A 16,810-nucleotide genomic window follows, 5' to 3' on the forward strand; every position below is an offset into this window, starting at 1 on the left:
TGGTGCAGGAGTTGGTGCAGTTTCCAGGTTTCTTAGAAGGTGCCCGGTGGCTAAGCCCACCCACGTGCACAAGAACTGAGACCTGGGCAATGTGGGGGTAGCAGGGAGCCAGCATGGGGCATGCCTCGGGTAGGAGTGAAGGGGCCGATGGAGGCAAGGGCTGGGCTTCTCACAGAAATAATGATCACAGAAAAGAAATGCCTGCCATGTGTTTGAGAACATGTCACTGAACAAATATCTGTACGATTTTTCTATCAGCAGGAACAAATCTGCAATTCATTATCACCCTTATTTTTTTTTTGCCTATTTTGATATCTTTCTACCTTTTTATCAAGGCCAGTTGTAAAATAAGCAATCGATCTGATTTATTGGCATTACGCTTTTTATGCGACAGAGATTGACAGGCAAAATTCTTGGAAGAAAACATTAGCCAGGCTGACCTCTCCTCAGCTTCCTTTATGAAGTATTACATTTTATGTTAATTATTCATACGGAGAACTGAAAGCTGGTGTTAGAGCACAAATACTGCCTTTGGCATCGAAGTTTTCAAAAAGTTACCGTATGTTAATTGAAGGTAAGTTTCGGGTATTAAAGACTCTTTAATAAACTCAGTATTTAATACATAATAAATGCAAATCATTATAAAACCTTACACAACTGGGAAGCTATTAAGAAGCCAGGGAATGAGCAATTAGGATGCGACAATGTTTCTCCATGACCACTGTGGAATATTTGTGATGAGCAGTTTTTGACTGAATTTGGATGGCAGAGTGCAGAGTACTCTTAAGTACACTTAAGCCTTCTTAAATTTTCTGTACACCAATATGTTTGATGTTGCAAATTTAAAAAATCCTTACAGAATGGTTTAAACAGTAAAAAAGTACCTATTAAAGAAGTGAAAAGAATTCCTTCTTGATTTTTTCATGGATTACATCCAAGGAGGAGGAATTGCAGCTGGCCACTAGAGGGAGCCTCATTCACAGATCTTATGGAATCAAGTGTAGGAAGACCAAGTGTCATCACGTTTAGGCTTCCTGTGCTCTTTGACACCATACAGGCTTCTTGTGAGGAGGAGGTACGCACCAATTTATTTGCAGCCTTGAAATCTTCCTTTTGTGGTACCACGGAGTCAAAAGGGACTTCCTAGCATGTGGCCTGTGGAGGCCAGGGTCCTGGGAAGCTCCAGGGATGGGAGGGCAGGAGGAGCTGTGGATGTCACCTTGACAGCTTACCGGGGCCTCAGGCTGGCCACAGGAGGGAACAAGAGCTATAGCAGGAGCAGCAGGGCGTGGGATTCCAGCGAGGCTGAAAGGGAGGCATCACAGGGGAGCAATGCTTTCCCACAGACTCAGCACGGTTGTTCCTGAGATATTTTTTTCTGCCCCCAGCTCTATGTTTCTTTAATATAACAACTCAGACAGTAGAAAGAAAAAAAGTCAGCTTGATACCCTAAATATACCGTATGCCCCCATATCCAAGACCAGATTCCCTGGGATAGAAAATGATAAATATGGCTAGTTAGGCACAATGATCTGAACTGACTTAAATAGAACTAGGTTGGGATTTCCAGTGGAACCACTAATGGTGGTTCTTATTTTGAAAACCTGAGAAATGGACTTCAGGAGATTTATGGGGGTAAGGAAAAGGGCAGGGGAGCCTGTGTGCCTTTCCCCCCGAGGGATGATTCTGGGAACATAGAAAACCAGGCTTCTTTCTACAATAAGCATTTTCAAACTTTGCCCGAGAGTCCCATCAGGGCCTTTCAGAGCGGATTCATATTAACCAAGGGTCCTCCCTCCTCTATACAACCCACAATGTCTTCAGGGGGCTTCAGAACCGAGATGCTATGTGTGCATTTGGGTGAAGCAGAAACCACAGTCCCATTTTTGGAAGAGCTTTCAATACAATTTGAAACATCTAAACTATTATGCAGTAAACAAAATCCACACATGTTTGCAACGGTATAAGGCACAGAGGGCAAAGTGCTTACTGTCGGCTGCAGAAAGGCAGAGGCAAGCTTTGGAGTCTTAACCAGCCCTGGCCAAAGGCTTTCAGCACGTCAGACTGCAATGCAATGGACAGTTTGGGGGTCAGGACTGCCACTTTTCAGGGCTTTTGAAGAGGGGACGAGGATTCTAAGAGGCCACTATCGCGCTGTCCTGATGTTGTTGCTAGCAGTAGTAGTGTGTTTTATGAAAAGCAAAATAACATTGCCGTAAAGCCACAGATGCAAACTGTAAACCCATGCAGAATAAGAAAAAATTCTTTCATAGAAGCCACAATAGTCCTGAGAGGTAACAGACAGACCACAAACCTCAGGAGGCTTCCTTGGTAGTGTCATCTAAATGGGTTTGTCACAGTCTAACTGGCAGAAGAAATCGTGATTTTGACAATGTGAAAATATCTAGACTATAGTCTATAACTGCAGAACTCACATAAAATGCATACATTGAAAAATATTTTAAAGAACATTTCTATTTATTTTTTATAATAGGTTATTAGTTATCATGTTAAAATTTTTATTTAAAAAAAAATCTCTGAAGCTTCTCTTGAGAATGCCCATGACCTCTGTTGAGAAGCTCAGAGTGGCCTCTCTGTCCCAGCTCATCTCCATTGAACAAAATGAAATAATGGCTTCTCTTCAGGGCCTTCTATCCCATTGTTTGCTTCCTTAGGATGCTCTCATAGACCGATGGCCAGCTAGCAACACTTGTTTTAGACTTCCAATTTTAGATTTAATCTGTATGTCCAGAACTAGCATTTAAACCTGATTGGTTTAAATTAAACACTAACAAAAGATATTTTAATATATGCTTTCTTCAACTACTTCAACATTGTACAGCTTGAAAGTGACTGTAGCAATGTATCAGGTTTACTTTTTTTTTTTTTAATTTTACTTTAAGTTCTGGGATACATGTGCTGAACGTGCAGGTTTATTACATAGGTATGTATGTGCCATGGTGGTTTGCTGCACCTATGAACCCATCATCTAGGTTTTATGCCCCACATACATTAGGTATTTGTCCTAATGCTACTATCCCTCCCCTTTTCCCCTACCCCCCAACAGGCCCCAGTGTGTGATGTTCCCCTCCCTGTGTCCATGTGTTCTCATTGTTCAACTCCCACTTATGAGTGAGGACAGGCAGTGTTTGGTTTTCTGTTCCTGTGTTAGTTTTTTTTTTTTTTTTTTTTTTTTTTTTTTTGAGATGGAGTCTCGCTCTGCCACCCAGGCTGGAATGCAGTGGCCGGATCTCAGCTCACTGCAAGCTCCGCCTCCTGGGTTTACGCCATTCTCCTGTCTCAGCCTCCCGAGTAGCTGGGACTACAGGCGCCTGCCAGGTCGCCCGGCTAGTTTTTTGTATTTTTTAGTAGAGACGGGGTTTCACCGTGTTAGCCAGGATGGTCTCGATCTCCTGACCTTGTGATCTGCCCGTCTTGGCCTCCCAAAGTGCTGGGATTACAGGCTTGAGCCACCGCACCCGGCCTCCTGTGTTAGTTTTAATTCTCCTGTACACTGAAAGTCTCGTATTATACTTGCATTTGCGGCTATAAATACTCTGAAAACTTAGAGGAAATGATAAAAATATATTGACAGAACCAAATAGCAAGAATGCAATCTTCTGATGTGACATCGAACGTTTTAAATCATCTTTGTATTTGTGTCTTGGTTGTGCATGAGCTGTTCCAGTCTATATTCTTGCCTATAGACCTGAAGGGTGCATGTTTCCTTAACTGGGATCTGGAGTTCTTGAAGTGGTAAAGCAATAAGCTCCTTGTTTCTGAAAGTTTTAGGTAAGAAATCAGCTTTCATGAAATGAGCATACTTTCAAAGAAGTGCCACATTTGAATACCTACCAGAAGCTGTCCAGCAAAGCAGACGAAGAGGATGAAGGCCAGCAAGAGAAACGCAGCCCCAAAGGAGATGCCCAGGACGGACGTTCTACCAGGAAACAAAAAGTAGCAAGTCAGGGTGGAGATCATTTCTATCATTCTGGAAAGCTACCAGTAATACTTTTGGGTTAATGAGGACTTTATTAAATTCAGACTGCAATCCTCACTAAATTTTTGAGAAATAAAAATGGAGTTAAAATACCACACACATGTCCATAGAAAAGGGTCTACACAGCGATGGCCAATCAACTTACTCTGACTCAATAAAACTGCCTCATAAGCATTAGTTCTTTATGAAGGATAAAGAATCTTTTTAAATGACTCGCCCATGTGTCTGGCAGTTTCACGTGGTACTTGGCCACATCCCCCATCTCGGTGGCCTCTTCACCGCCAGTGAGATCCTGGCAGCTGCTGCCTTAAGGAGAGCCTCACTTTGATAGCCTGGAAGTCCTCAAGTTCCACCCTTGTTCCTGTTGACCCAGGAGACATTGAGTTCTCACCCGGCCACTGCCAATCTCATGCAACCAGATTCAACCTATTTTGTTCAACATAGATGCAGCAAAATGTGTAGCAAGGCTTTTTACACGCTTGAGTGCGCCAATGAACTCAAAAGCGTCCCATGATCATGTGAAAAACACATCTACCGAGTTGTAAATTCTGCTACTGACAGATTACAGGTTTATTTATAAGAATTGTATACATATCCAAAAGGTCCTTTAAATAATTAAATAATTCAAAGCCTTTTAAAGCTGAGTTTAATGTCAGGATAGAAGTTACAGAGGTATAAAAAGGACTGAAGCACAGTGAATCATCAAAGATGAGATGCAAATGGAACATCCAAAGAGAGGTTGGATGGTGTGTGAGACCAAAATGGAACCTCATGCCAATGAGGTTGGCTAGAGACAGTGAAGAAACAGAGGATTTGGCTAAGAAGAGGAGTAACATCCAGAAACGACGACGTATGGTACAGAAGAACCAGATATAAGACAGCCACAAGCTGACATCATCCTGCAAGTGCACTCCTATGAGCCCCACAGAAAGAGAAACAAATTAAGCAGTTATAGTGCCCTGAGTAAAGCCCCTGATGCTGTCATGATGAGAAGTTCTCCTCAACTCTCTATCTCAGATACCTACTCTATTAAGAGAGATGACTACAGGGACACACATCAAACAACATCTACAGAAACTCGAGTTCAAACCAACAATTGGACCTGACCCAATCAATGACTTTTGGGCAATGAGTCATGTCCTGGACATGATTCACAATGCTTTCAAACACCTGGCCTGATAATAATATTTGTTCAGATTTTATGAGTGATGATAAGACTCTGCGGGAGGGTGTGTATATACCAAGTACACCTAGATTTTTGACTAGTATGATGGGCCAGGCTTATGCTAGGCTGTTCTGACACAAAGATGAGTAAGATGTGATCCTGCAGCAGCGGGAGGAGTGCCAGCCCACATCTCAGAGCTATGGAGGGTGCTTGCCATTATCCTCATGACTAAAGGCGACCACAGTGATTCATCTGCTGAGCTTTGATTTGCTATCTTCTCTTCTGTTTTTACGAAGGAGCTCTGACAGGCTTTTTTTTTTTTTTTGGACACTGTGCTCTCCTAGCTTTTTCTTGGTGTCAAGGTAATGCCGTATTCATAAGGCTGAGTTTAGAAACAATATTTCGTCTTTTTTTTTAGACCCCAAACTGTTTAAATACTGAATGAATGATATCTTCTTGAAGGTGTGATAAAACTCAAGTATGAAATTATCTGTGATGATGATGGTGATCATGATGATAATGATGATGGTGATGGTAATGATGACGGTGATGATGATGACGTAGGTGATATGGTGATGGTGACAGGGATGGTGATGGTCATGTTGATAGGGATGGTGATAGTGATGGTGATGATAATGATGATGATGGGTGATGGTGATGCTGATGGTGATGATGATAAGGATGGTGATGGTGATGATCATGGTGATGGTGATGATGATGATAATGAGGATGGTGATGGTGATGATGGTGATGATGATGGTGATGGTAATGATGATGATGGGTGATGGTAATGGTGATGATGGTGATGATGATAGGGATGGTGATGGTGGTGATGATGGTGATAGTGATGATGATGATAATGAGGATGGTGACAGTGATGATGGTGATGGTAATGATGATGATGGGTGATGGTAATGGTGATGATGGTGATGGTGATAGGGATGGTGATGGTGATGATGATGGCGATGGTGATAGGGACAGTTATGGGGATAATGGTGGTGGTGATGGTAGTGGTGGTGGTGTTGGTGCTACATTCTAACATCTATAGAGTATTCACTATGTGCCAAGTGCTATGTATATATGTACATATATAGTTCACTTTATTCTCACAATAATCCTATATAGTAGTTAGTATTATTACCTCATTTTGCCAGAGAAACTGATACACAGGGAAGTTGAGGAACTTGCGTAAAGTTATAGCTCTATTAAGTGATGTTGTCGGGGTTTATGTCTACCCAATTCTATTCCTGATCCAGGTTCTATTTTAGAAATAGACATGTCACATTTCTGCCATGTTTATTCGTTCTGTTTCTTGAGTCAATTTTGATAATTTTCCTAGAAAATTATCTTTTTCATTTAGATCTTCAAATGTAAAATATTCTATGTAATATTTTCTTATAATTTAAAAACTCTCCGTATTTGTAATTTCTTATGCTTAATGTCATTTTCTTTAGATCAGATTTGTGAGGTTTTGCATGTTTTGTTGATCTTCTCAAAGAATAAGTTCTTGGTTTATTATTAAGGTCTGCTTTTCCTTTCTATATTAATTAGTTTCTGATTCAACTTTTAAAAATTCCTTTCTTCCCCCTTACTTAAACTTATATACTTTATTTTGGATTGTCATTTATCAGAAAATTTTTGTATCTTCTAATAAGTGCATTTAAGGACATAAATATTCTCCTAGTTACTGCTTTTGCCAAATCCCACAGCCTTTAATTCATAGCTACTCATTATCACTCTTTTCTAAAAAGCCTATAATTTCAATTTCCATTTTCTTTTAATACTAAAAGTAACTCAGAAGTCTGAATTTTAAATTCCACAAGAATATTATTTTTGGTTGGTTCTTGTTATTTCTAATTTCATTTGATTTTATCGGAGATTGTGGCCTCTATTATTTCACTTTGACAATTTATTTTTCTTCTGGAATGGGATAAATATGCTCAACTTCTATGTGTTATGAAATTTTGAAAATTATATGTAATTTTTATGCTGGTAACAAAGTGTTTCTCTAAATATAACTATTCAAGGAACCTTATGAGTTAGTCAAATCCCTAATGGGCTGGCTTACTTGATCTGTCAATGTTAGAATATATTAACATTTCCAAAGAGGAATGTAGGTTTGTCCATGTATTTGAACATTTTAACACTTTCTGCTTTATTTATTTCAAAGAGATTTTGAAGTGCATAAATATTTATGACTGTTAAATTTTTGGTGCCTGAATCATAATAAAAATCTTTCTTTCAATGCTGAATACCTTTCATTTGAATTCTTTATTGTCAGGAATTTATATTATCAGTATTTCCTTTATTCTATAAGTTGTTTCCTGGAATAGCTATTCTATATCCTTTGTTTCCAACCTTTCTCATTTTGCTTCAGCTAGATCTCCTATACATGGTGTAGATGTGGCCTTTGCTTTGTAGCCCCAATCTTTTAGCCTTTTTCCATGAATAAGACATTTTATCCATTCACAGATACAAAATTTGTTAATATTTGACCAATTCTTTCTATCTTATTTTCTTAAAGTGTTGGGTAGAATTCACACAGAAATAATGTGGGTATGAAGTTTCCTTTGTGGGAAAAATTTTTAAAACAAATTCAATAAATGTAATAGATACATGCACAGTTAAATTTTCTATTATGTTTCAGTTTTTGGTAAATGGTCTTTTCAAGAAACTCATTTTACCTGAATTGTAAATCTGTTTGGCCTCAAGTTATGGCATTTCATATCTATCCTGTTAATATCTGTAGAATCTGTAGTGAGTCCTCTTTTATCCCTTAAATTGTTTGTTTGGATGCTTTGTGATTTTCTTCCTGTTTTCCTTTCTTGATCAGTCTTGCTAGTGGTTTAGGAATTTTCAAAGTCTTTTTCAAAGAGCCATATTTTGGCTTTACTAATTTTCACTACTGATGGTTTTCTCTTTTATTGATTTCTTCTTGTTAGTGTTTATTCCTTTCTAATTGCTTGATTCTAAATTGCTCATCTTTTTCTGCTTCCTAAGATGGAAATTTGGACAACTGATTTTTAACTCTTTCCTCTTTTCTAATTTTAAAGCATTTTAAAGCTACAAATTCCCCCCCAAATTGCTGCTTTAATTGCAATCCCACACATTTTGATACATTACATTTTGATATTTAAACATCTTTGCATTTCTCTTGTATTTCTTATTTGACTCCTGGGTTAGAAGCATATAGTTTAACACTAAAATATTTGGGGATATTGTAAAATATTCTATTGTTAATGATTTCTAATTTGATTTTAGTGTGGTTAGACATCAGACTATATGATTTTTTGTCTTCATATTTATTTCTGTATTTTCAAATTTGTGGAGATGCTTTTATGGCCTAGCATAAGTAATATCTTTGTAACAGGTTAATGTTCCATGTGCACTTTAAGTAAACAAGTATTTTTCAATTCAGTTTAGTAGTTTATGAAACATCAATTAGTTTTAGGAAGTTGATAATGTTGTTCAGACCTCCTATATATTCCTATTGGTATAATAATAAGAACTAGAAAAGGGATACTAAATATCTAATTATGTCATAGATTTGTCTCATTTTTTCTTGGATTTTGTCAGATATGCATAAGATGCTTTTATGGTCTACTGTAGGTTAAGTGCTTTCATATCTGTATTTTATAGATCTGTTATTAGGTATAAGCATGCTTTATGATTTTATGTCTCCTGGTGAAACGACTTTTTTATCATTATTCACTATCTATATTTATCTCTGTTAATATTTCTTGCCTTCATAACTACTTTGTCTGATATTAATATATGTATAGTAGTTTCCTTGTGCTTATTGTTTACATCAGATATGTTTTTCATCCTTTCACTTTCAAGCTACCTAATTTTTGTATTTAAAATGCACCTCTTGTAGAGAGAATGTGGCTTGGTCATACTTTCCTTCGGAGTGTTTAGTCCTTTCGCATTTAATAATGTTTTAATTTAATCTTACCCGTTGGTTATCTATTGTTTATTTGCCCCATTGGTTTTATTTGTATAGTGTGGTCTGTTACATTTGTTGCTACTATTTCAAACCTGCCATTTTACTATCTGCTTTATATTTGTCTCATTTACTTTTGTTTTTCTGTTCTTCCATTATTGTCATTTTATTAATTAAATATTTTAAAATATTTTTCATTTCCTCTTGGCGTTTTAGCTGTACTTCTTTTATTTTTAGTGACTGCCCAAGATTAATACATCTTTTCTTAAATGAAAGATAAATATATTGTCTTTTATACTGTCATACAGTAAGCATGTCTAATACCCTCCATTCCTTCCTTAGATTCATGTTTTCTTCTGACATCATATCACTTTAGCTGAGGAACTTCCATTAGCATATCTTGTAGGTTTGCTGGTGATGAATTCCCTCTTTTTTTACTTGCAGAGTGTTTTTCATCTCAACTTTGAAAAGGAATATTTGAATTGAGTGTTTAATTCAGGGTTAATCATGCTCCTATCAGTGGTTTAAAGATGTTCAAGTGTCTTTTGCCCTCCATAATTTCTGATAAGAAGGCAGCCATTCATTCTGTCATTGATCCCTTGTAAGAATTGTGGGGTTTTTTTTTTTTTTTTTTTTTTTTGTGGGTACATTTAATGTTCTTCTTTCTTTTTTTCTTTGGTTTCCAGAAGTGTGACTATAATATGCCACATGTGGCTTCCTTCATATTTATCATGCTAGATATTCATAGAGATTCTTGCCTTTGGAGATTGATGGATTTTAACAAATTTAGGAAAACTTGTCACTAAGTGTGTTGGTAATTTCTTTCCTTTCAAGTATATCTCTGTCTGTCTACTAAAGACTTCATTTCACAGACTCTTTGTCAAATGTTTCTAGCTAGTTTGGCTGATGAGAGCTGGTGGGAAACTGGGAGGCAAGGGAAAGAAAGAGATTGGGTATATTTCTCCTTCTTACTCTCTACTTGGCAGTCATTTTCTGGATGGCCCTCAACTCCTGCCTTTTCTAAAGTTCCAGATCCTTGTCAGATAACACCTTACCTTCGTCTAGCTCTAGCTTTGCATGGTTCTAGCATCTGCAAGAAGGCCCAGGAGCCTGGGTTTCTGCTAACAACACCTCTATCCTGTTTCCTTACAAGTCTAGAGGTGGTAGGAAGTTTCTTCTGTTGCTATACCATGGCTACTATACTCTCCCCTGTTTGGTTTATCAGCTTTTCTGTTATTCTGTAAATACTTCTTTTTATTAAATTCCCTTTCTGAAACACCTAAGGCAATTTGTTTTCTTTATTGGAGCCTAATCCATTAACTAGATAAAGCTTTCTCTGGGTACTATAATATCATTAATAGTTAGGTAGAAACCTAGGGAAGAACTGTAACAGTGACTTCTCTAAATTGCTTCCTTTTTCTTTTGAAAACGGCAAAACAAAGTTGTTGCTGGAAGTATTTAGCATTAGAAGTATTGAGAAATATATATATATATCTTGGGTTATGCCATACTCTAATTTTTTTATAAATGGAACAAGGGATTATGGAATTATATTGGCCTTCAATTAAACACATATCAACTGATTCAGAGACAATTATGTGTTAATCTACTAACAAGTCATAAGGTTTATTTTGTGAATCAGAGTTTAAATAATGGATTCTTGTACTACAATGAATTATATAGGCCTTTGTTTCCTAAAATGCATTTCAATGTTTCTTTTTTTTGAATAATTATTCACTATGAAGAGAGTTGACAGAGACATTCTAAAGTAAGGTCAAATAGACCTGAAAAGCAATACGTGTATTAAAATGTGACTCTTCCTATTTTATAATAATATGCTGGACACAGTGAAGAGCATCCCAGAAGAGTTGTTAACATTTTTTGTGAATGTATCTGATGACCACTACTTACTCCTTTCTCAAATGTCAAAATCTATTAAGAGCTGATAAAGGAATACAGTGTTACTAATACAGCTTACTATCTGTTTTTTATTTGCTGTAAGGTATGATATGCCCATTTAAGCAGGGGTGATCATTCTTAAAAGTATGTTGTGACACATAAAACTGACTAAAGAAGAAATGAAAAATATAAATAGGCTTACCTATAAAAAGTAGAGATTAACTTGGTAATCAAAAAAATCTACTTACAAAGAAAAATTCATGTGCAGATGGCTTCACTGGTAAATGTTCCCAAACTTTCATTTAATTTTTAAAATTTTTTTAGACAGAGTCTTGCTCTGTCACCCAAGCTGGAGTGCAGTGGTGCAGTCACAGCTTACTGCAGCCTCTACTTCCCGGGCTGCAGCCATCTTCCTGCCTCAGCCTACCAAGTAGCGGGGACCAACAGGTCTGTGCTACCACGCCTGGCCAATTTTTGTATTTTTGGTAGAGACGGGGTTTTGCCCCTTTGCCCAGGGGTGTTGCCATGTTGTCCAGGCTGATCTCAAACTCTTGAGCTCAAGTAATGTACCTGCCTCTGCCTCTCAAAGTGCTGGGATTACAGGTGTGAGCTACCATGCCTGGCCCAAAACTTTGAAAGAAGAAGTAATATCCACTTTTTACAAACTCTTCCATAAAATGGAAGGGAAGGGAACAGGTCTTAACTCATTCCGAGACCAGTATCACCCTGATACCAATACCAAAGACATCACAAAAAAGTAGAAATCAGTATCTCTTATGAATATGGATACAAAACTCCTTAACAAAATATTAGTCAATTGACTCCAGCCACAAGTAAAAAGGTTTACATATCAATACCAAGTGGGGTTTACCCAAGAAATGTAAGGTTGCTTTAATATCTGAATATCAGTCAACCTATCAATAGATCACATTAATAGAATAGAAGAAAAAACACATTATCATCTCAATAGCTGCAGAAAATAGATTTGACAAAATCCAACACTATTTCACATTGAAAACACTCAACACACTATTACTAAAATGGAATTTCTTATCTTGATAAAAGGTCACCATGAGAAACTCACAACTAACATCATACTTAGCGGTGAAAGGCTGAATGCTTTTCTCCTGAGATTGAATAAGAAAGGATGTGTGCTGTGGCTACTTCTATTTAACTTTGTACTAGAGGTTTTAACCAGGGAAATTGGGCAGGAAAATAATATAAAAGGCATCAGATTGTAAAAGAAGAAGTAAAACAATCTTCATTTGTAGGTGATATGGTCTTGCATATAGAATAGTATGTGACAACCTGAGATTCAGACTTGGGGTGGCTCAAACTCTCACCAACATGCTCACCTTCAGGCTGTTCAGTATTCTAGTCTATGGCATACTGGCATTTATGTTCAGATGGACCTCTCTTCCATCTGAGTTCTTATGGGCTTAATGCTTCTGCCCCCCAAAATCTATCTGTTGAATTCCTAACCCCCAATGTGATGGCATTAGGGAAATGGGGCCTTTGGGAGGTGACTGGGTCATGAAGGTGGAGACCTCATGAATGGCATTAGTGCCCTTATGAGAATTGGCTGCAGAACTAGCTATTTCTTTCTGCCATGTGAGGATACAAGGAGAAGACAGTAGTCAGCAATCTGAAAGAGAGCCCTCACCCGAACCCACCCATGCTGGCACCCTGATGTCAGACTTCGGCTTCTGGAACCATGGCTTCTAAATTTCTATTGCTCCTAAGCTACACAGTCTGTGGTCCTTTGTTAGAGAAGTCCAAATGGACTAAGACACCAGGGAACAACAAATACTGTGAGACAAAGTAATGGTTGGTCAAACGCTCTTAATCATAACCATTTATCCTGCCTGTTCTGTCAAAAGCATGTTCAGGTCCATTAAGTATACCAAGATGTTGGTGTAACTTAATCAATTTTAATTCACATCCCAGTTGCAAAACTGCTTCTTTTTAACCCTGAAGCATAACTTATTACGTATGTACTGAAAAGCAAACATGAGTTTTCCCTGTCATGAGGCAAGAAAAATTACTTTTAGTGTTCATTTTTGACTTTGGTGCTTTACTCAAGTGCATTCTTATGGAATATGGATGAGGCTGATTCTGGACAAGGTCCTCTTTCCTTTCTGCTTTTTTTTTTTTTCCCCAGTCAATGAATTGCTTAAAGGTGGCCCTGACAGGGGTGAGAAACACATTTATTGATGAGAGAAGCCCAGTGGAGACACACATTCCACTCAAAAGCCTATGAAATGTATTAATTACAAGCCATCTCTCTGGGTAAATAATGATGTCTTTGGCATTCTATTGAACATCATGACTTTCACGACCTCTCTCCTGGTTGACTTCACTTCCCTTACTTCCTCCCTAAAGCAAGCCTCTCATCAGCTCTCCACTCACATCTGTTGCGTGGGATTCAGTCAGGATGATAAGAACCAAAGGAAGCAAACTTTTCTTTTAATTATAAGTTAGCATGAAATAAAAATTCCTCCTTTTTAAAAGATAGAACTTCAAAATGAAAGGGAATTCGGTAAAAAAGAAAAGAAGAAAGAAAGAATCAAAAGTTGAAAGGAGGAAATGGAATTTAAATATTCATCACCATTACAGTAGCCTTTCTCTGATGAGAGGACTTTAGCTTTGAGATGTTCTGGACACTTGAAGGTTCTGAGATGTAGGAAAGAAAAAAGAGATGATCTTTGGCCAAGTAAGAAGAGTTCTACCTTTACAGCAATGATAAGGGCTGAAGATCTGAATTTTCAGACACACTGTATTCCCCAGAAAGTGCAGAGTCGTCTCTTCCTATACCCTCTACTTGGGGGAGCTCATCCCATCTCTTGGATTTAAATAATCCATAGGTGCAGGTTTTTCAGATTGTATCTCCACCCAGCTCTATAGAATCTATAGCAGCTACAGAGGGTTTCACAGGAGGTTCTATAAATTCTGTAGGTCACATACTCCCTTCTGTGTGAAACTCCAGCACCTGATGTGTAGCAGGCACATGTATCTCATGTCCAGAACAGAGCCCTTGAGTTTGCTCTCCCTCCCAACCTGTGCCTGCCCCAGGATTCTCTCTTTGTAAATGGCAACAGTTTTTCCAACTGTTCAGGACAAAATTAAACAAAATTAAAACTCCTGCAAAACTTATTTTCTCATACTCCTTATATCTAATCCAGCAGTAAGACTTGTCTATATCATTCTGTACAACCTATGCCAGGATTTGAATGCATTTTACCACCTCTAGTATTGAGTATTGAAATAAGTAATGAAACTGATATTAGAGATCTAAGTAGAAATAATAATTCTAAGATACTTAACATTATAATTTGGTTTATTAATATCTCTTAAGTAAAACATCATTATTCTTAATTTTTCTTGGGCTAATGAAACACATGTTATTTACCTAGATTGTGCTAGAAAAAAAATTCATCCTTGTTTTAACAACTGTCCTCATGACCAGTAAACATAATCCATTTAGTTTGGCAGATAATATGGATGAAACTACTTAAAAACAGAAAAAGCAATTCATGCTTGATCACTTTTGGTCTTCGAAGGTAGCTCACATTTTTGATAAAGTTATACTACAGGGCAGACAGAGTGAGAGAGCAACTCCAAAAAGAGGAGTCAACCAATAATTTAATTTTATCTATTCAAATTCTGAGACTACAGCCAGATTGAAAGATTATAGGCTGAATAAGGACGATGTTGGGCTCCCCTTCAGGAAAACAACTCCCTTTACTGGTCCTTTCCAGGTAACACATTTCTCCATTATTAGTTATTCATTCCTTCATTTACTCACTCATTTAATTATTTCTTTCCCTTTTCCAAAAACACATGAGGCAATTTACCACAAAAAAAGCTAAACAAATGAAACAAAGCAAAAGTATAATTAACAAGTTAAGAAAACAAGTAAAGATAGGTCAGCAGAAGTGAGAAGCACCATTATTCTAGCAAAAAATGCTTCATAAAATACAACAAAATGGTTTCTTTAAATAGATGAGATAATAGGCAAGAAAGAGAGATTCCTAGTACACAGAAGGTATTTAAATGCAGATCGCTGAGAGGGGCTGATGCTAAAGGCCCAGGAGAAACCAGGGGCTAATACCTGTTCTTGGTGTAAGATTGATGTCTACCCAAGGAAGGTGATGCTCTCAGGCATTTGATTAACATGAAATTAGAACTGAGCTCTTGAATAAAGGCAGGGGCCCTGAAGGGCTGTCCAACCAAGAAACAAGAAACAGAAAAACTCTCCACCAGTCTGGTAATGTTTAGGGAAGATAACCATCTGACTGGGACCATGAAGAAAAGGTCAGTTTCAAAAATTGGGATCACCAATCTTGCTCCATGCCAGTAGGTGTTGACCCAAATTCACATGACCTCCTTAGTGCAGGAACCTTAGTCTAAGGATTTAATAAAATATTGTGACTTGAATTGGTGAATCCCAGAGATACCTGGCAAAGATACACTGAAATCTATCCCATAGTGATGCCGTTACAACTCAGAACATACAAGACTACCATGGACCCAAATCCTTGCTGTTGATAAATATATACACAAAATTACAGACAATACAAGGACAGACTTAAATGGCAGAATCACATATTGATCAATCCTAAGGAACACAGTAAAATAAGTGATATTTCCGCCAGGCGCAGTGATTCACACCTGTAATCTCAACACTTTGGGAGGCCAAGGCAGGCGGATTGCTTGAGGCTAGAAGTTTGAGACCAGCCTGGCCAACATGGTGAAACTCCGTTTCTACTAAAAATATAAAAATTAGCCCGGCTCAGTGGCAGGTGCCTGTAATTCCAGCTACTCGGGAGGCTGAGGCAGGAGAACTGCTTGAACCCGGGAGGCAGAGGTTGCAGTGAGCCAAGATGGTGCCACCACACTTCAGCCTGGGTGACAGAACAGAACTCTGTCTCAAAATAATAAATAAAAAGAAATAAAAGAAGTGATCTTTCCATATAACATGTTTACAATCTGCAATAGACCAGGCGTGGTGGCTCACGCCTGTAATCCCAGCACTTTGGGAGCCCAAGGTAGGCAGATCCTTGAGGTGACGAGTTCGAGACCAGCCTGACAAATATGGTGAAACCCCGTCTCTACTAAAAATACAAAAATCAGCCGGGCGTGGTGTTGAGTACCTGTAATCTGAGGTACTTGGGAGGCTGAGATAGGAGAACTGCTTGAACCCAGGAGGAGGAGGTTGCAGTGAGCCGAGATTGTGCCACTACACTCTAGCCTGGGTGACACAGCAAGACCCCATCTCAAAAATCAATCAATCAATCAATCAATACATATATATATATGTATGTATGTATGTATGTATGTATCTGCAAGTAAAGGAAAACGAAACAAAACTCCATAGGCAAAATATAAAATTATATATACAAAAAGGTTAGGTTTTAAGAACAACATAGACTTCTTAGACATGAAAAAAAAAAATCACAAATATTATAATCTCAATGTTGGGTGAAGAATTTATCAGAATGCAGCCCAAAGAAATAAAAAAGTGGAAACTGGGAGGAAATATGACAAAACCTGGAGCCCAGGATGACAACAAAATATGCCGTTACAAGAACTCCAGAAGAAAGAATAGACAATGAAGACAATCAACAGCAATATGTAAGAGACAGAGTCAGAGAATGTTGCAGAACTGAGCAAAGATATGTGTCTTCAGATCAAAAAATCACACCTAGTCACTTAGGTAGATGAAAACAAAAACACTTATGGAAACAATACGGTGAAAATACCGTCACCACACCCCTAAGCCAAAAAGATACCTAAAAGCACT

General features: G+C 37.8%; 1 protein-coding gene across 1 annotated transcript in view; it reads right to left on the reverse strand.

Moving 5' to 3' along the window:
* The window catches only part of ADCY2 (adenylate cyclase 2), a 426,522-nt gene that overhangs the window by 78,440 nt on the left and 331,272 nt on the right, over nt 1-16,810 (reverse strand). Inside the window, exon 15 of the mRNA XM_007961181.3 lies at nt 3,856-3,940. Within this exon, the coding sequence (XP_007959372.3) occupies nt 3,856-3,940 (85 nt within the window). The remainder of the gene's footprint in view (nt 1-3,855; nt 3,941-16,810) is intronic.

This window comes from Chlorocebus sabaeus, chromosome 4, assembly GCF_047675955.1.
Source record: "Chlorocebus sabaeus isolate Y175 chromosome 4, mChlSab1.0.hap1, whole genome shotgun sequence".
NCBI classification, from domain to species: domain Eukaryota; kingdom Metazoa; phylum Chordata; class Mammalia; order Primates; family Cercopithecidae; genus Chlorocebus; species Chlorocebus sabaeus.